At 43.0% G+C, this 20,890-nt stretch overlaps 1 protein-coding gene across 1 annotated transcript in view; it reads left to right on the top strand.

Moving 5' to 3' along the window:
• Positions 1-20,689, top strand: part of Gna13 (G protein subunit alpha 13) — a 44,633-nt gene extending 23,944 nt beyond the window's left edge. The window contains exons 3-4 of the mRNA XM_004655139.2: positions 14,290-14,340; positions 16,742-20,689. Coding sequence (XP_004655196.1) covers positions 14,290-14,340; positions 16,742-17,314 — 624 coding nt within the window. The 3' untranslated portion in view covers positions 17,315-20,689. The remainder of the gene's footprint in view (positions 1-14,289; positions 14,341-16,741) is intronic.
• Positions 20,690-20,890: the final 201 nt, after the last annotated feature.

Below are 20,890 nucleotides of genomic sequence, written 5' to 3'. Positions count from 1 at the left end.
AGCAGCTTTACCGTATTATCTCTGAAGTACCAGATTCATTAATTCTTTTTTTTTTTTTTTTCGTTTTTAGAGGTAGGGTCTCACTCTAGCCCAGGCTTACCTGGAATTCACTAAGGAGTCTCAAGGTGACCTCGAACTCACAGCGATCCTCTTACCTCTGCCTCCCGAGTGCTGGGATTAAAGGCGTGCGCCACCACACCCGGCAGATTCATTAATTCTTAACCACAAAAGCTAGCTTAAAGGCTGCAGACTGTGGTGGGCAGGAATATGGAGGGTTAGGCAGCCAGAATTGTAGGTATGCAAACACAAAGCTTGTCTGAAATGTCAGATCAAAAGGGAGACATGCTATATAAATGTTTATTTTACTGTTGATACAACCCACATAGCCACATGGAGTCTTGATTTTTTAGTGTTTTTTGTTTATTTGTCCAGTGTGTATGTGAGACTTGTTGAATTATGAAGAATGTACATTGTTGCTTGATAAAAGTAGATTAAATCTCTTACAGTTTTTTTTGTTTTGTTTTTTTGAGGTAGGGTCTCACTCTAGCTCAGGCTGACCTGGAATTCACTATGTAGTCTCAGGGTGGCCTTGAACTCATGGTGATCCTCCCACCTCTGCCTCCTGAGTGCTGGGATTAAAGGCATGCACCACCATGCCCAGCCTCATATAGTTTCTTATTATCCTGGCATTTTCACCAGGCTTTTATAAAGTTAATTGGATACAATCAGTGATGTCCACATGTAGTTGCTAAGAGTGGCTACATTAGTCTCTTCTCTTGGAACTTGCTAAGATTTTCACTTGGTAGATTGTGGTGGATCTGGGAACTGTATTTTTTTAAGTAGGCACATCAGACAATTCTGATGAGCTACCAGGCATATAAGAACCATTAATCTGGGGCTGGAGAGCTGGTTTAGCGGTTAAGGCATTTGCCTGCAAAGCCAAAGAGCCTCAGTTTGATTCCCCAGGCCCCACGTAAGCCAGATATACAAGATGGTACATGAGCCTGGAGTTCATTTGTAGTACCCATTCTCTCTCTCTCTCTCTGCCCCTTTCCCTCTCTTGCTCTCTCAAATAAATAAAATAAAAAGTAAGCCAGGCATGTTGGCACATGCCTTTAATCCCAGCACTTGGGAGACAGAAGTAGGAGGCTTGCTGTGAGTTTGAAACCATCCTGAGAATACACAGTGAATTGCAGGTTAGCCTGAGCTAGAGTGAGACCCTGCCTCAGGGAAAAAAGAAAAGAGAGAGAGAGAGAGAGAGGGAGGGAGAGAGAGAGCGCCATTAATCTTCGCCCAGTATGGTGGCGTGAACCTGTAGTTAATTAGGAGGCTGGGGTATGAGAATTGCTTGAGCTCAGGCATTCAAGGCAACCCTGGGCACTGTAAAGACATTCATCTAAAAAAAAACCCCAAAAGTTTAAAAAAAAAAAAAAACCTTGGTCGATAACAGCAGTTATTCCCTAAAGGACCAGATAGTGTAATGTTTTAGGCTTTCTATGCCAAGAGACAAAATGAAGTGGATTAGTATAAGTATTTGTATTGCAAGAGAGAATACAAATTTCTACATATTTTTATTGATGCAATTCAAAATGCAGTAAAATTACGTATAGCTTTTTGTTAGGTCTTGCTGATAATAATAGGTTTCATTTTCTTTTTTTGTATGTGTGTATATAACTGGTGCATGTGTGGACGCATGGAGGCGCATGTGGAGGCCAGAGGTTCAGGCTGGGTGTCATCCTCAGTTGTTCATCTTGTTTATTGAGACAGGTTCTTTCATGGAACCCAGAGCACACCAGTTCGTCGAGTCTGGCTAGTCACCGTGCCCTGGGGATCTGCCTGCTTCCACCTCCTGAGCGTTGGTAGTCAGGTGTGTGTGCTAAGCATGGCTTTTATGTAGGTGCTAGGGGTCCAGACTCAGGTCCCTATGCCTGTGCAGCAAGTGCTGAGAATGGGGTTCTTGTGGGGAGAGAAACATTTTGCCTATTCTACTTCAGTGCTTAGTGTTTCTTATGTTCATAGTCACTCGCAAATGTTCATCCATTAATGCTGATCTGTATAAGGTTTTACACATCTGATCTGTAAAAATGTCCTTACACCGGGGACTAGCTCAGTGGTATGTGTGAAACCCTGGGTTCTATCTCTAGTATTGGGGTGGGGGAGAGAAAAAGAGGGGAGAGGAAGCTAATACACCCTGTAGTGTCATTGTGTATAGGCACTGCTTGGAAGAATTATTGGATTCTTTCAGTATTTGCTCTTAGAAGCATATGAACCACTTGCAGTTGAAGGTTGGGAGAAGCTCCTGATTTGTACAGTTAAATGGATTTTGAGATAGGGAGATGTTTTTTACACATGCATTAGGATCTGAAAGATGCTTCTGGAGTTGTGATTTGAGTTCGAGATTATATGTCCATTGCAAATCTGTGTGAGAATGGAGGTAGTGCTTCTTTCTGACGAGGACAGTATATAAAAATAGTTGGTTTCTGATTCACATAGAATGCAAGTGTTGAAATGAGTTTACCAAAGCAAAAACTCACTAGGAGTCTGTTTTACCTTATAATTTTGGGTTGGATTCCTTCAGAAATATAATCAATGCTTCCCCAGAGCTTAATTTCCAAAACCAGTGTTCAACAATAGTGGTGAAGGGTATTCTTGATCATTAAAAAAATTATTTTAATCCCGCTGCTCAGAAGGACTTGAGTAAAACTTTGCCACTGCTGAGCCATTGCACTTGTGATAGAGCATTAGAATCTTCACTTTTATTTCTGACAAATATTCACAGAACCAGTGATGGTCAAGTTTACAAGAGCAAATTAAATTCACCGTGAGCACTGATAGACTCCCACTTCCCTAGCACACCTGTCCCCTGGTCGTGGGGACCCGTCACAGCTCCTCTGTGGCCAGAGCTGCCCTTCTCTGCCCCACCCGTGCTTGAGCCACCTCAGAGTCCGGTGGAGGTTGCACTGATTTCGTGTTCTCAACTCTGAGAAGATTCTTTCTTGTTCTTCCATCTGGACCACCCACACAGGCGGTTCTTCAGGCGCTGCGCACTTGACATTGGCTTCTGCAGGAAACAGCTGAGTCAGGAGAAGTCAGAAAACCTTGCTTTTTGATTTGACAGTTGGTGGTTCCTGATGTCCTTAGGCCCGAGTAACTGTACTGTTCTCTCTGATGATGGTCTCCTTTCTCTTGACAAATTTCGTTGGCTTCTGTAATCAAACATGTGTTAATTAACTCACTGAGCAGTAAATGACGATCCTTGTTTGGTAACAACTGAACCACTTGGAACTTTGATAGCAGTCTAGTTTTCATCGTTTATTTTCTTGAAGAACTACTGTAATGATTTGTTACATTTTATTTTATTTTAAAAAATATTTTATTTATTTACTTATTTGACAGAGAGAGAGAGACAAAGAATGGGCGTGCCAGGGCCTCCAGCCACTGCAAACGTACTCCAGACACGTGTACCCCCATGTGCAATTGGCTAACGTGGGTCCTGGGGAATCGAGCCTGGGTCCTTTGGCTCTGCAGGCAAATGCCTTAACCGCTAAGCCACTCCTCCAGCTCGATTTGTTACATTTTAAATGTGCCTTTTTTCAGCTGTTCTTTCCTGTGAGGGAAGTATGGCTGAAGAGTGCTTAGTCCGCGTTAAGTGGTGACTGTTGGCATTCTTTGAGCTGGCTGTAATGTCACTGCCTATTAAATACAATGCTTTACATCTAACTGGATGACATAATTACTTAATCCTATTATAATATCTTAAAAGCATAATGTTCAAAACTTGTTTTCTGGTTTTTTTGTGGTAGATATGAACATACTAGCAGTACTGTTTGTTAATGTCATGGTACGGCAATATTCGTAACACTTGAAGCATTTCCAAGGTATAACTTTGTCATTATAGTTGCTATGCCCTGAGCCATGGTACAGAGCATTGAGAATGCCGCACATGGTGTTGCAGTCCGGTTCTCATTGCTGGTAGAAATCACCCAACCAAGAGCAGCTTCTGGGAAAAAGAGATTTATTTTGGCTTACAGGCTCGAGGGGAAGCTCCACAATGGCAGGGGAAAATGATGGCATGAGCAGAGGGTGGACATCACCCCCTGGCCAACATAAGGTAGACCACAGCAACAGGAGAGTGTGCCAAACACTGGCAAGGGGAAACTGGCTTTAATACCCATCAGCCCGCCCCCAACAATACACTCCCTCCAGGAGGCATTAATTCCCAAATATCCATCAGCTGGGAACCTAGCATTCAGAACACCTAAGTTTATGGGGGACACCTGAACCAAACCACCACATTCCGCCCCTGGCCCCCATAAACTGATATCCATACATGATGTAAAATACAATGCATTCATCTCATTTTAAAAGTCCCCATAGTTTTTAATCAATCCCAATGATGTTCATACATCCCCATAGTTCAAGATCTTTTAACTGAGCCATAATACCAAAATATAACCTCAAAAAACCCATAATGGCACAGAATAAATATTCACACTGCAAAAGATGGCATTAGGCATAGCAAAGAAACATTCAACCAATACAAGATTTAAAACAACCAGGGCAAACATCAAACTCTGTAGCTTCAAGTCCAGCAACTCTAGCCAGTGACAAATCTTCAAGTCCGATATTCTAACCAGCAACAAGTCTCTGGCATTCCAATTCCGCCCCTCCAGCTAGGCTACTCACAGTCCTGGGAAACTTCATCAGGGCCGGCAGCTCCTTGGCAGCCATCTCATAGTCCTGGCATCTCCACTGGGTCTCCACTGCAATCCACGGTTCATCCTCATGGCCCCATGGGGTCTCTATGCAGGCAACCAGCAAACCTGCTTCACACTGCCCATGGCCATTTCCAAAACACAAGACCGTGTTGCAAACTCAATGACCCTCTTTCCAGCATTTCTTATACTCCACGATACCAGGTAGGGTGCCAATTTGTTAATCCAGGGGGGGGAAAAGCAGACTTTGAAGAACAGGACTCCTTGAGCACTTAGGCCCCTTCTAAAGAGTTGACATTCTTTCCATTGCCCCAGCGCAGGTCAGCTAGCCCAGTCTCAAAGGTTGTAATCTCTCAGTTGCAGCTGAACAGGCAACAGTTCACCCAAAGATTTTTCTTTCTGTGCCATATCCTTCTGCACACACCAGTTCATTTCTACGCAAAGCAACCCTGCACAACTTCTCAGGACATGGACACAAGAGCAAGCTTCTCACACAAACTGCTAGCCCAATCCAGGCAAAGCTTTTTCTCATCCTCATAAGCCAAACCTCACAGTCCATAGTTGTTACTGCCTTCAGGTCTTTCAGCTGTGACCAGGATAGACCATCAAGCTGTACTTACAGCACTGCAAGGCATCTCTTAGGCCAAGGTTTCAAATCCTTCCACTTTCCTCTTGAAAATCAGCTACAAAAGGCTGAAGCCACACAGTCAGGTGTCTAGCAGCAATCCCACTCCTCGGTACCACTTTACTGTTGCAGTCTGGTTCTCATTGCTGGTAGAAATCACCCAACCAAGAGCAGCTTCTGGGAAAAAGAGATTTATTTTGGCTTACAGGCTCGAGGGGAAGCTCCACGATGGCAGGGGAAAATGATGGCATGAGCAGAGGGTGTACATCACCCCCTGGCCAACATAAGGTAGACCACAGCACCAGGAGAGTGTGCCAAACACTGGCAAGGGGAAACTGGCTTTAATACCCATAAGCCCACCCCCAACAATACACTCCCTCCAGGAGGCGTTAATTCCCAAATCTCCATCAGCTGGGAACCTAGCATTCAGAACACCTAAGTTTATGGGGGACACCTGAACCAAACCACCACACATGGGCTCTGTCTCTTCAGTGTCCCTCTGCCATGGACTTTGAGAGTGCCGCTGGGCTAACCGGTGTAGTTTATCTATAGACCTTGAAATTTATTTCATACCATTTTCACATATCACAAAGTAGTCTTTTAATGTGTTTCTTAGCCATTTAGAAATGGGCCACAAAACAGATAGTGGGCTGGCCTTGGTCTGCACGCTGTAGCTTCCAGGTAGACCCTTATGCGCCGTCTAGATTACTAAAGGAATCATCCAGTGGCTTTCCCAGCAACAGTAACTCATGACCACAGCTGAGTTGTGTATATTTTTTCAGTAGTTCTGTGACAAAGAAAGATCTGTTTTTAAAGTATTAGCACAGGTTGTCTGATTATTTTCTTGAGTATGTATGCTTTGCCTTTTTCAAAAGGTATACTTAAGGCTGGAGAGATGGCTCAGCAGTTAAAGGCACTTTCTTGTAAAGCCTAATTAGCTGGGTTTGATCACCCAATACTGACATAAAGCCATATGCACAAAGTGGTACATGCATCTGGAATTTGTTTGCCAGTGGCAAGAAGCCCTGGTGCACTCATTCCCCCCTGGCACGTAAATAATAAATAAAATTTTAAAAAATGACTGGGCATGGTGGTACACACTTTTAATCCTAGTACTTGGGAGGCTGAGGTAGGAGGATTGCTGATGAGTTTGTGGTTAACCTGAGTGATACTACATAGTAAATTCCTGGTCAGCCTGGGCTGGAGTGAGACCCTACCTCAAAAACAAAGCAAAACGAAACAAAACAATGACACCACTGAAGCCATTTGCAGCTTAGATACATAAGACTAATGGTTAGTGCAGTTCTTGGGCCTTTTTTTTTTGAAAGTCAAAGGAAGACTGAAGCTCTCTGCTGGCCACTTGTGCTATTGTTTAGATGCAACCCAGATGTCCACAAACTAAAAAACTAGTGAAAAGCTTTGTTTTACCTTTTTTTGAGGCAAGGTCTTACTTTAGCCCAGGCTGACCTGGCACTCACTCTGTAGTCCCAGGTTGGTCTTGAACTTATGGTGATCTCCCACCTCTGCCTCCTGAGGGCTGGTGTTAGACTAGGTGTGGCCATGGAAACTACTTCAGAGTGCCATGTTGCTGACCACAATCACCTAGAGAGTTGTCTCAGTGTTCCCCACAGAGGAAAAAGAATTAAGAGGTGACATAAGATCTCTTAACTAGGAAATGAATTTTAATTTGAAATTTGAGTAAAAAATCCCTTCAGTAATAGAAACTGGACTGGGAAAAGTTACAACACCATCCCAAGTTGTAACTAACAGAAATAAAGCAAGTCATAAACCATAGTATTCCTTAAGCAATACATGAAATCCTTGACTTTTGTGTTAGCAGAGACCAAGCTGCATAACGTGAATAATGAGACACAACAAAAACAAAACTCAGATTAATAACACATGGTGTATAATGAAAGCAGGGCTTAACTTGAAACCAATTTTACAAACTGAATTGTTACTTTGGACAGAACTTGAGCAATTATCCATTGAACCACTGAATTTTTTTCTTCATTTTACTGTTGGGGAAATTGAAGCCTGGAGACATTTTAGAGATTTGGCCAAATCACTCACTCAGAAAAAGGACTGAAATTTCCTTCTTTTCCTTAACATCAACATTAGAAAACTGGAAGTCTTGATCACTTCTGAAATCATTAAGAAAATACCAGAGAGTATTCTTAACTTTCTTAACCTTCTCCAGGCCTTGGTTGTGTGTTTACCAAGCACCCCTGGAGAGAAGCACCCGCCCATGCCCGGCCAGCGGGCTGCATAATTTGCATGAGGACAGCTGAAGCACAGACAAAAGGAAGTGATCAGGAGCTCTTGGGTCCAGACTCACCATCATTAGTTTCCTAGTCCTTCACCACTTAACCATGAAGAAAATACAGTTTGCATTTTTTAATTTGAACTCTGAGAGAGTTTTAAAAAAAATGGAGTTTTTCTCTTTGGCTCTCCCCTGCCCCATTTCAATAGAACTTAAAAGCTGCTGATCAAAATCCTCAAACTTGGAGGATCTTGAGTTGAAGGAAAGCCTGGGCGGACAGCATGACCTGCCCAGTGCAGAGAAGTGTGCGTCCTCTGACAGCACGTGAGTGTGTGTACGTGTGTGCATTTAAAGCATTTGTTTCAGGCAAGCTTAACTTGGGGGAAACAGTCATTGGCTTTTACTTAGATCCTAATGATACGTTTTAGATGCCTAACTTTAAACATTCATTCATTGTTTTCTGGTGGAGGAGTTACATTGACACCTGTGATAGGGATTTAACCATCTTTGTTTTATTAGGAAGTTATTTTTAATCAAAATATATTTTTCAGCCCGGTATGGTGGCACATGCCTTTAATCCAAGCACGCAGGAGGCAGAGGTAGGAGGATCTCTGTATGTTGGAGGCCAGCCTAAGACTACATAGTGAATTCCAGGTCAGCCTGAGCTGGAGTCAGACCCTACCTTGAAAAACCAAAATATATATTTTCCCCTATAGGAATAATATTTGAAATATATGTACTGCCTGTGAATAACCTCTGGTTGAGTGATTGCAGAGGTGAAATTCAGTCAATAAAAGAACACCTCATTAGGACTTAAGGTATTGGAAGTGGTTCAGTCATATGTTCAAATATGATAGAGTTGTAAATATTTTAGTTTCAATCTCAGTCTTGAGTACTCAAAGGCTAAAAATTACTCTGGTATAGTAACTTCTGAAGAAGCTGAGGTTTGATAACAGAAGCACATGCCTTTTCCATAATCATTACGTGATTTTATTGAGATTATAGATTTCTAATAGATAAAGCATCTAAGTAGTAGTTTGGACCCAACAGGCTTAAGACTCACCCTTTCAGCCATTTGTGGTGGCACACTCCTGAAATTCCAGCCCTCAGGAGGTTGAGGCAGGAAGATGGAGTTTTGGAGGCCAAACTGGACTCATAATGAGACCCATTCATCAAATTAAAAAAAAAAAAAAACAAAAAACATGTGTACGCACACCCCCAATGAAAGAGAGGGAAGGAGGGAGGGAGGGAGGCAGTTTTGAGCTGGGATCTCTTTCTCTTTTGCTGTTAGGGCCTGCTGCTGCTCGCAGACTTCCCTTGTCCAGGCTCTGCTTTCCACTGTTGTAGGCCCATAGGGATTTCATATCATGTGCCACTCTCTCTCTCTCTCTCTGTCCATTTTTACTGGGTACAGAGGATGGAACTTTGATCAGCGGACTTGCAAGCGAGCCCCTTTAACCACTAAACCACCTCACCTCCTACAATGTATTTTTAAAGTTATTTGTAATACTAAGAACAAATGGATTTTTTTTCCTTCTTTTACTTTTCCTTTTGTTTTTTTCTTCTCCTCCTCGCTCTCTTCCTTCTGATACCATAGCTCATGCTATAACCCAGGCTGGCCCAGAACTCATTGTATAGAGCAAGCTGGCCTCAAATTCATGGCAGTTCTCTGCCTCAGCCATCTCCTGGGACTACCTGGCTCTCTCTATCTCTTTTCTCTTATTGAAGCAGGGTCCTACTCTAGCCCAGGGTGACTTGGGACTCACTTTGTAACCCAGGTGGCCTCAAACTCCTGGTGATCATTCTGCCTCAGCCTCTCAAGTGCTGGGATTGAAAGCATGCACCACTACACTTGGCCTATTTCTTTCTTTTTATGAGAAAGAGAGAATTAGTGCACCTGCACCTCTAGCTACTGCAGTCTAACTCCAGACACGAGGCCACCTTATGTGCGTGTGTGACCTTGTGCGCATGTGACCTCGTGTGTCTGGCTTACCTGGGTTCTGGGAAGTCTAACTTGGATCCTTAGGCTTTGAAGGCAAGCTCCTAAACCAAGCCATCTCTCTAGCCCTTAATCTATTTTTTTTTAAATTTAGTATTTAGTTGCAAGTGTGGGGGGGGGGAGAGAATGGCCATGCCAGTACCTCCTGCTACTGCAAACAAATTCTAGATATGCATGTGCTACCCTGTTTGTTTAGCTTTTCATGTGGGCACTGGGGAATTGAACCCAGGTTGCAAGGCTTTACAAGCAGCTGCTTTTAATCAGTGAGCCATCTCTCTAGCCCCTTTTTCTTGAAAAGAGAATGCAGTTACCTATAATGCATTTATATTTTGAGTAGCTAATATAAAATACTTGTTTAGCCCATATTCTCACAAATCCTGATGACAGATGTACTATAAAATGCAGGTATTTTGTATGATGGAGAGGTAATGCTGGGCGTGTACAGCTTACTGTCTAATAGATACAGTTTTGTGCATCAAACCTTGGAATAATTTCACTATGTAGGTTAAAGAGCTTGTAAGGCTTCTCCTGTCAGTGCGCCGTGAACGTGCTGCCTGATGAGCACTGTGCCAAGCCTGAAGCAGCAAAACAAGTCTTGTAGGCCACAGTAGTAGACTTCACTTTGTGATCTGCCACTTTCATTCAACATGTAGTGGTACAAATATGTCATATGTGGCAGGGAGACCAAATTACACCCTCAGTGTTAAGTGGAGAAATACTTCTAGGCTTTGTGTGTGCATGCACATGTACATGCAGGTGCATGTGTACATCTGTGCTCAGATGTGGAGGCCAGGGAATAGACTGGGTGTTGCTCCCTAGGCACCATCCACCTTTGCTGAGATAGTCTCTTACCAGCTGGGAGCTCAGCTATTAGGTTAGCCAGTGAGCTCTAGGGATCTGCCTACTTCCTCATGAAGGCTGGGATTACAAATTTACACCACCAAAAAAAAAAAAAAAAAAAAAAAAAAGCCAGGCGTGGTGGGGCACGCCTTTAATCCCAGCACTCGGGAGGCAGAGGTAGGAGGATCGCAGTGAGTTCAAGGCCACTCTGAGACTCCATAGCGAATTCCAGGTCAGCCTGGACTAGAGTGAGACCCTACCTCGAAAAACCAAAAAAAAAAAAAACACCAAAAAACAAATTTACACCACCACATTTGGCTCTTTTGTTTTTTAACATGTGGATTCTGAGTATTGAACTCTGGTCCTCATGCTTGCAAGGCAAGCAACCTTACTGGCCTAGTCCCTTAGCCCCTAAATTTTATTGTCATAAATAGCACTGACTAACATTTATTTAGCCCTGGCTGTCATCAACTGGCTATGAAGCCCAGGATAACCTTGAACTCCTGATTCTCCTGCCTCCACCTCAATTGCTAGGTTTCCAAGTGGCAGGGATAGGGGGTGGGGGCAGCTACCACACCCAGTTTAAATAGCCCATTTGAGTGTATGCTTTTGTCTATACTGAGTAAGTTCCTTAGGACAGGCCAAAAGGTCATTAAATTTTTTATAGGATATGCTATGCCTAAGTTTCTAAGAGGCCTGTAAGAATTCATCACTAGGATGGGTGTACCCATTTCTGTACACTCTTATAATAAGGTACTTGTAAGCTTTTACTTTTATAGGGGAGGGAGGGTTGCTGCTTCAAATAATATTCGCGTGCTCTTATCTTGCCTCTGCCTCCCTAGTGCAGGGATTACAGGCTGTCACTACTAAGTTGCTTTTTTGGGAGGTGGTGTTGAGGCAGCCCAGTCTTACCTCCTACTTCTTCTGCCGCCCACAGAGCTGGCTTTCAAGCTGCTCTTCCCATTGTCACCTCGATGTGCTCTTGAAGGATTGACTCAGTGCTTTACCTGCAAGGGCTTGGAGGAAAAAGATGCTTGCCTGTGCCTGTAACCATTCTTCTGCGGTCACTATGGATATAATTCAAACACCATACACAGCTGAATCTCAAAGCTGTTCATCACATTATTTAAAAATATGAAAACTGACCCAGGAATGGTGGTTCATGCCTGTGATTGAGCACCTTGGAAGATGAAGTGCTAGAGAGTTTGAGGTTAGCCTTGGCTAAGTTATGAAACTCTGCTGGGAACGGGGGAGAATATTAAAACTACTTATTAAAAGAAATGAGTTGGAGACTGGAGAAATGTCTTAGTGGTTAAGGCTCATGCCTGTGAAGCCTAGGGACCCTGGTAAGCGAGATGCACTGGTGGCGCATGTGTCTGAGGTTCATTTGCTGTGGCTAGAGGCCCTGGTATACCCATTATCACTCTCTCTCTCCCCCCTCTCTCTCTGTCTCAAATAAATGAATAAATAAAAGAAATGAGTCAAGCCGGGTGTGGTGGCGCACGCCTTTAATCCCAGCACTCAAGAGGTACAAGGATTGCCATGAGTTCAAGGCCACCCTGAGACTACATAGTGAATTCCAGGTCAGCCTAAGCTAGAGCAAGACTCTACCTTGAAAAACCAAAAAAGAAAAAGAAAGAAAGAAATGGGTCAAGCCTGGCCATAATGGCTAATGTCTAACCCCAGTTCTTGGGAGGCTGAGGCAGAAGGTAGTTTGAGGCTAGTAGCCTGGGGTAGAGACACCCATTCTTAAAAAGCAGGGGGAAAAATAACTCAAGTAATCCAACATTATATTGTTGATTCTATTTAATTGTTTGTATATAAACTTAAATAATTATAAACATTAACATTTTAAATATCCTTTTAAAAAATTTGTTGTGTATGATGTGTCTGTGCCGTGTGCCGTGGCATGCACGTACGGTTCAGAGGACAGCCCTGGGGTGTTTCGCTGTCCTTCTACCTTCTTCTTTTTTTTTTGAGGTAAGGCTTTACTCTAGTTCTAGGCTGTCCTCGAACTCACAACGATTCTATTCTGCTCCCGAGTGCTGGCATTCAAGGCATGCACCACCACCATGCTTGGCTCTATCTTCTTTTTTTGTGAGCTGCTTCTCTTGGCTGTGGCTCCCATTACCAAAGTCGTGTTGGGATTGTGGATGGGTGTGCCACTTCACATTTCACTTTATGTGGGGCTGGGGAAAGAACTCGGGTAAACAGGATAGCAGGCCAGTACCTTTAACCCCTGAACCATCTCCCCAGCCCCTGGGTTTCCTTTTTGAGACAAGGTCTCAGGTACCCAAGATTGACTTTGAACTTCTGATCCTCCTGCCTCCATCTTCCCAGTGCCAGAATTATAAGCATTCTAGGCAAACACCCTACCAACAACCCATAACTGTTAAAATTTAGCTATAATTACCAGGTCATTAGGCTTTGCAAGGAAGTACCTTCACCATTGAGCCATCCCTCTAGCTTAAATGTTCATCTTTTTGCAGTAGCATTTTTTGAAATGCTAGAAGTTTATTTTTCATTTATTTCAATTGGAATAACCTGTTATTGCATTCCAAACACAGGAGCAAATAAATCTTGCTGTCATCTATTAAACCATACCAAAAATATGCTAGCCTGTAGTAGGTTTATTATTGGTGATTGACTGAGTGCCTGGTCTGTCGATTGATTCAGGTGCTGAGGACCAAACCCAGGGCTTGTTCATGCCAGTCCAGCACTGTGACACTGAGCTATGCCCTCAGTCCATTGGTACTTTTAAATAAGTAAATTAGTATATGTTAAAGTTTTTCAGCTTGTTTCATGTGTTTCCAGTATTTTCTTTTTCTTTTTCTTTCTTTTTTTTTTTTTTTGAGACAAGGTCTCCCTTTGTGGCATAGGCTGGTCTCAAACTTGCATTCTTCCTGCTTCGTTCAGCCCTCGAGGACGGAGATGACAGGTGGATACCACCATGCCCAGACAGCGTCTTGGCTGCTGTAGCTCACACACACATGAATACGAACGCACATAAGGGGACCAACAAGACCAAAAAGTTTGAGAATGACTGCCTTACAGTCTGGTGATTCAAAGTGTCTTGGGCATGCCCTGAGTTACTGAAACCGAAGCCTCCCCCAGGCTGCAAAAACTCGAGCCTGCAGAGCCGTGAAACACGCTGGTGCTTCTTTGCCTCCCAGAACACAGGGTCCTCGAGAGCGGAGCTCTGCCACTCGGGCTCAGAGCTCTCTTCCCACACAGGCTTCCCTGCTGTGCCCCGTTGCTTTTAAGATGCATAGCTCCTTGAAAGTGACTGGAGCTCTCATAGAAGTCTGAGCCCGCACAGTGGACCAAAGACCCTCCAAGATGTGGAGCCCACTGCGACACCCAGAGCCTTCTAGAGTATTGGGTCTCTCCAGGCACATACGTCTTCCTGGGAGATGTCTATCATATGTGACTCTGCCCTCATCTTTGGCTGTTTCTCTTCACTGAAGATAACCTCTGCTGCCATAATCTTAAGGTAGAAAAACACCCAGAAAGAGTCTCACTTGTAGTTGTACATTTGTATTTACCTCCAAGCAGCTTTTCACTATACCCTTCCTTGGACGTGTAGTATGGTCAGAAAGCATGCCTCTGTTCACATCCGAACACTTGGTCACTTGAGGTGTCCCTTATATAGAGCATTTGTGGAATTGAGCATTTGCAGATTTAATACTTTGGCAGAATAGAATTTTAATACACTGCAAAGGGTTTTCTACCCAGTCTGAACTGATGCTTAAACAAAGCACGTTTGGATTAAACACACAGCCAGGCTGTTGTAGCAAGAGCTGTCATTTCTAAGCCCTCGTAACTATTTATTTCTTCTTATTTTTAGGGTGAATCTGTAAAATATTTCCTGGATAACTTGGATAAACTTGGAGAACCAGTAAGTTTTGAAACTGAATGTTTATGTTTGTTGATAGTTGAAAGCAGTACTCAGGCTGATGATGTTTTCACTTGGGTACAGCTTGTTAGGAAATTTAGAAGAATTACGTATTGAGCTCACTGCTTCTTTTTTCCTAGTGGCAGTAGCCTAATACATCCTCTTTACTGTAAAGTTGATGAGTACCTAAAAATGTTAATTTTTACAGTTTTCAAGATAAGATTTGTTTGACAGTATGAGTGCATGTTATCTGTTGCTTTTCCATGTTCTTGGGTTTTTAAAAAGGAGAAATAGAGGCTGTTGGGTTGATTTCCAGGCATTTCACAGATACCATTTTCCAGCTCAGTACTCTTTTTGTATTGAGTTTGGGAGGGGGGGTGGGAGGGCTTGATTCTGGAGTGTGCTAAAGAGACTCAAGTAGGAGGAGTTGCCCTTGGAAGGAGTTGGGTATCTTCCCAGAGTGCTCTCCCCCGAGCCAGGGATTGAGCTGTGCCGGGCCACAGCAGGCAGAGAGCACTGCTGGACCACTGTCTGTCCTCTGGACACATGCTGAAGAGCTCATTGGAATTCAGGTTTTCACTGTTTAGACCATTGTTCTAGATCTACTTGTTACTTAGTAAATTTAGTGTAGCTCTGTTTGCTTCCTCATAGCTTCCTGTTACAAATTCTAATAAGCTCTTACGGATTCTTGGAGATCTTTAATTTTAATAATGCAGCTGAAGAAAGGCACAAAATGAACCTACTTGAAGTAGGAAAGTTGCATAGTACATAACTAGGACACATGGGCCAGTGTCTTCTTTATCCAGAAGATTAATTTTCACATTCTCCCCATAGTTTTCTAAGTTGCTGTTGTCTGTTGTGTGTTACAGCTTGTAATTCCATCATTCTGAGGCTAAGGCAGGAAAATCACAGTTTCAAGACCAGTGAGGGTTGCTGATGCATCACATGGTAGTGTCAGCACATGGACAGGTCACAGTAAAATGCCATACAGAGCCAGGTGTGGTGGCGCACGCCTTTAATCCCAGCACTTGGGAGGCTGAGATAGGAGGGTAGCTGTAGTTCAAGGTCAGCCTGAGGCTACAGAGTGAGTTCCAGATCAGCCTGGAGTGAGACCCTACCTCAAAAAAATAAGAAGGTGGTCTGTAGGCTGCATGCATATGCTGATTACTGGTAAAAGAGGAGTGTGAACAGAACCTAGAGGAGGACATGGAGGGTAACACTTACTAGAAAACTGAGCTAATTCAAAGAATGCCTAGGGATTCCCGTAACGAACACTGCCTTGTTTGTAAAATTCTTGATTCCATTGCACCAGGCCTGGACTAGCGACACACATACAGCCTGGCACTTGGGAAGCAGAGCAGGTCTGGGCTTCATAGCAAGACCCTGTCTCAATAATAATAAGAAGAAGAAGAATAAAATTAATTCTATTACATCATTTTGAGGCAATGACTACTTATATTGTAGTGAAATTTCAGAAATTACATTATACCAGTTGGAAAAGCATAAAATTCAGGGTGCGCTATGAATAGTATGTACAGATCTTGATCTTGAAAATATTTCCATCATAATGTTGAGTATGAAAATCTCCCATTCACATATTGCCCAAAAACTATGTTATTTTGTGGGAAAGTGCTAGCCTGAGAATGAAGAACTGTTACGGTGTTCATGAGTATAGCTGGCAACTCAGGCAACTAGATCTAACAGCTCACTGCTCACGACTTCTGATAGTCTGGGCATCGAGGCACCTGTTTCTGTTTCTAGCCCATGAACACCTGAAACAGGAGAATTGCAAAGAGTTTGGGAAGAGCTGACCTGTTCTTTTACAGTGACCTTTCCCCACGGCAGATAGGTAGGCCAGTGTGATCACAGGCAGAGGTGTTGGCCTTAGTCCTTGAGTCAGTGAGTGAAAGCTGAGAGGTGGCTAATTGGCCTGTAAACTGAAGCAGGCCTAGCGAATGGCCCACAGTGTACGTGGTTAAGTAGTTACTAGAGAAAGCGTTTTCCCTGTGTGCAGCACAGCAGTGGTGATAGCTTGAGATCTGCACGGTGAAGGAGCATTTGGAGTGGATTAGAGAGCTGGGCAGAACCAGGCACAGAAAGTGACCCTCATGAGTCACATTGATTCTGGCCCTAGGGAGTTTAGGGGAGGAGCCGGAAGCCTCATGGAATGTGCACTGAATGTGGCTGGCTGAGTGGCACTGGTGGGCAGTGCTGGGTTGGGGAACAACTAGTAGCTAAGAATTTGCCTTAAATGTGAGCAGTGCATGGGTTGTGGAGGCCCACATCTACAATCCCAGTTCCGGAGGCTACGGCAGGAGGTCATGAGTTTGAGGCCAGCCTGGGCTTTACAGTCCGACACCTTGTCATTCGCACATTCCCATGTTTAAACCTTTTTCTTTTCCAGGATTACATTCCATCGCAACAAGACATTCTGCTTGCCAGAAGACCCACCAAAGGCATCCATGAGTACGACTTTGAAATTAAAAATGTTCCTTTCAAAATGGTTGACGTGGGTGGTCAGAGGTCAGAGCGGAAACGCTGGTTTGAATGCTTCGACAGTGTGACATCAATACTTTTTCTTGTTTCCTCAAGTGAATTTGACCAGGTGCTTATGGAGGATCGGCTAACCAATCGCCTTACAGAATCTCTGAACATTTTTGAAACAATTGTCAATAACCGGGTTTTCAGCAATGTCTCTATAATTCTCTTCTTAAACAAGACAGACTTGCTTGAGGAGAAAGTGCAAATTGTGAGCATCAAAGACTACTTCCTAGAGTTTGAAGGGGATCCACACTGCCTAAGAGACGTCCAGAAGTTTCTTGTGGAGTGTTTCCGGAACAAGCGCCGGGACCAGCAGCAGAAGCCTCTGTACCACCACTTCACCACCGCCATCAACACGGAGAACATCCGCCTCGTGTTCCGTGACGTGAAGGACACCATTCTTCACGACAACCTCAAGCAGCTTATGCTCCAGTGATGTACAAAACACGTGCATTTTAATACTTGTTTATGTTTTTGGTTGTTTTCTGTTTGTTTTGTTTTTTAAAATAGCAGTTTACAACAACAGCAATTAGAAAAATCTCAATTCTGTATTTAACTTCTTGGAATCTTAATCCTTCCATGGCCTTGGGTTTGTGGCTGAAAGCTGCTGGTACCTGCTGGAATTTAGGCTTTGATTGGTTTCATCATGGCCTCCATCAAGTCCAGTTGTAACTTCCTAGCCAAGCTCAGACCTGGTGTATTTCAGGCTTTCAATTCCTATACTTTTTCAAACTGAAAGCTCCCCTCCCCTAGTGCCAAGTTTCCTTAAAAAGGGTAGTATTCTTAAATACCTGTAGGAACGAGGTTAGGAACAGTCAGCTCTAAAACAAGTGAGAGACCGGATGTGCTTTACCGAGCAGGACATGCCCAGCACAGGCTGTCAGAGAAAGGTTTGACCTCAAGAACAGCAGTCTGGAGAATTTGGCCTTCATGTGTTTAAATTGCTTACATGTACACCAGTAGTTTGTTTTCAGCTTTGGTTTCTGAAGGTAATATTCTTAGTGTTTAAAAGTTTACAGTAAGGATTTATGGCCTGATGGAAGAATTCACAAATGGTACTGGGGAGCAAAAGACACATGTTATGTATAATATTAGGATCAGAAGTACTCAGTGAACTACGATTTGCCTTTTTCCTATTTAAGTATCAGGTAACTTAACGTGCCATATTGAAAACACTTTGCCTCAGCAGCAGCTAGAAGCTGTGAGAACCTTGGGAGCAAAAGTAAGTGCTCCTGTTGCAGCAGGCCGCGTGGGCTGCTCCGCCCTGCCTGTCCGCTTCGCGCCCCGCCGGAGGAAATGGCATTTTCTCCTCTTTCCTGTGCGCCACTGTCCCGGGTCTCAGCAACTTTGAACCGTGACATTCAAGGGCTTCTTTTGTTAGTTGGAGCTTGCCAGCCAAGGACAGTATTTCTTTTTAAACTGTTCAAGAAGGCACTGTTTGAGAGATTCCTGTTCCTCTCTAGTCTGTGCTGATATAGCGCCATGTACATGGTTATGAGATGCCTGCTATACTGAGGTACATATTAATGTCTTAAGAATGCTTCTAGAGAGAAGTATTTTTTTTTGGTTCATAATTAATGTTGATTACCAGTTACATTTGACTGCCCCCCACTGCTTTCGATATCAAACCACACCCATGAAGTGGCCTTGTGATTACAGATGGGCTGGTAGTGACCTGGCGAGTAGCTGGTTTGCAGTACTGAGAATCCTGTCTAGTAGGTTCTTTGTAGCGCTCAGGTGGAGTGCACAGACAGAAGGGCAAACCTTGGGACAGTTTTCTGCTTTTCCTGAAAATTGTGAATTAGACTGTCACGTCTCACTTTACTGTATAGCTGACTGTGCTCTCAGGAGCACCTCTGGTCCTGGAAAGTTTGGTCAGCTTTGTGGCCCGCCAGCCTCCCACAGTGGTGGCTCTTGTTCCTCCTGGCCGTCCTTCCAGTGTGCTAACCAGGAATTTGTTCTTGACATGCCTGACTTCTTGGATTTGAAATTTCACTATCATTACATTAGTAAATTCCAGTGTCTTCTTGCCTTGGTAATCCAACATCATGATGCAGGTGGTGTTAATATAACATGCATATTTCAATAGTACCCTTCTAATGCTTCTTGCCAAAAAGACTTTGTTGTTTAAAGTCACGAGGTTGCACAACTCATGCTGAAGAACATAGTGCACATGCCTGGCAACGTGTGGCTCATTCTATGGAGGGTCTGCAGAGACATGTAGCAAATAGGTTTGCTTGACGGCCAAGACTAAGTCTAGAAAAGCAGAAGTCAATTGCTTATAGAAAGTGGACACGTAGTCTGTTTAAGTTATACTACAGTTCGGTGGTGAGAACTGTATAAATACCGCCTGACAGAGCAAGAGTCAGAACTTCTCCATTTTGATATCGGCAAGAAATGAGGAGAGCACCTACTAGATATGGGATCATTTTGGGCCTTTGCAGTGTTTTTCTGATGTATGTGATGCCTCAGAACAAATGCCCTCTTGGAGGATCTAAAATGCATTCTCTTCAAGGATCTAGAATATATTCTTTTAAAGGGTCTAGAATATATTTGGAGGCAGTAAATTACTGATGTATAGTTCATTCAGGGTTGTTTAGACATTCAGTAGAAGTGTGAGCTCAGCTGGAAAGCATTAATACACACGTTTTTCTTTGTTGTATTTGAAAATTATTTGAAGAGTCATACACCCACACCATGAAAGCCACATCTTTGCAATTTGAAATCCACTATGTGGAGAGGAGGAAAATGGAATTCAATCAGAATGAAAAGGTGCTCATAATTTTCTACTGTGCTGACTTCCCCCAATCTCTAAAAATCAACTCAGATTTAAAGTGTTTTGGTGTGCTTAATTTCCAGATCTTTGGTTATGATTTGGAATAAAATGTGCCTAATTCTGTATTACTTTCTCTTCTTAAATCTGATTGCCTTCTTACATATTTAAGGAAATATCACATAAGTGTCTTGGTTACCTTGAAGAAATTGATGCTTCTAGAGCCGCCTTAAATGAAAAAACATCACAACTGTAGTCCTTCATTTTTTATAGGGAAAGGGCTTTGTCAGATGTTTTCCTAAGATCTAATTCAAGATGCTTTGCCACTTAACTGTTTAATACCCTGAATTGTGCTTTCTGCCAAATGCTGTATGAAATTGAAGGCTCCATTTCAGTTTTACCGAGTGGAAAGGGCACTTGGTGGCCAGACATGGAAGTGTGAAGAGAGCAGGCTCCGTGGCTTCCCTGTTGCATTGGTGGTACTTGACACCAAGGAGTCTCTGTGAGTCTCAAGTCAGGGCTGTTCAGGAAGGCCTCGTTCAGTTGGTGGCACTGGTTGGTGTAAAGTGGGAGGAAGTCAGACCATGTTAGTACCAGAAGTAATTAAAGTATTGATTTAGATCCAGCAAAAATCATGTGCCTATCATTAAATCTTAACTTTATTGTATACCCAAATACTTGTATCCTGTGTTTGTGACGAAATGTATTTTTCAGCACTAGTATACATATCCGGTAATGCCTTATTTATGTGAAAGATAAAATCACCAAGTTATGCTATTTGATCCTGAAACTCAAAATCACTATTTGAGAAACCCTCAAATTGGTACTTTCATTATTTAATGATACATTTAGGCAAAACCTCAAACAAGCCATTGGAAACAAGATTCTCTGGGTTGCAATTTGTAGCAATTTCTATATATGTGAAGAGAAGCTTAATGTCAGTGTTAACTCCAGTTCTCTTGTTTGAGCCCATGCACCATCCCTGTAAAGCCCAGTCAAGCATTTGTAACAAACACCCTAATAAATCTAGAGAAAGTTGCTCTGTTACCTTTTCATTTCTTTTAGTATTTATTTTGAAGGATTAAGAATAAAGTTTTGCAGGTGTCTGTTTTTTTTTTTTTTTTAATTTGCAGTTTTGACTTAGTCTCATTCTCTCTCTCCCATAACTTCAGCCTGTTCAAGTATGAGTCACAGGTGACAGTCTCTGCTTGAAGAAGAGTACTTTTTTGGAGCCAGAGT

Source organism: Jaculus jaculus, chromosome 9 (assembly GCF_020740685.1).
Source record: "Jaculus jaculus isolate mJacJac1 chromosome 9, mJacJac1.mat.Y.cur, whole genome shotgun sequence".
Taxonomy (NCBI): Eukaryota; Metazoa; Chordata; class Mammalia; order Rodentia; family Dipodidae; genus Jaculus; species Jaculus jaculus.
This window is presented reverse-complemented; position numbering and strand designations above follow the sequence as displayed.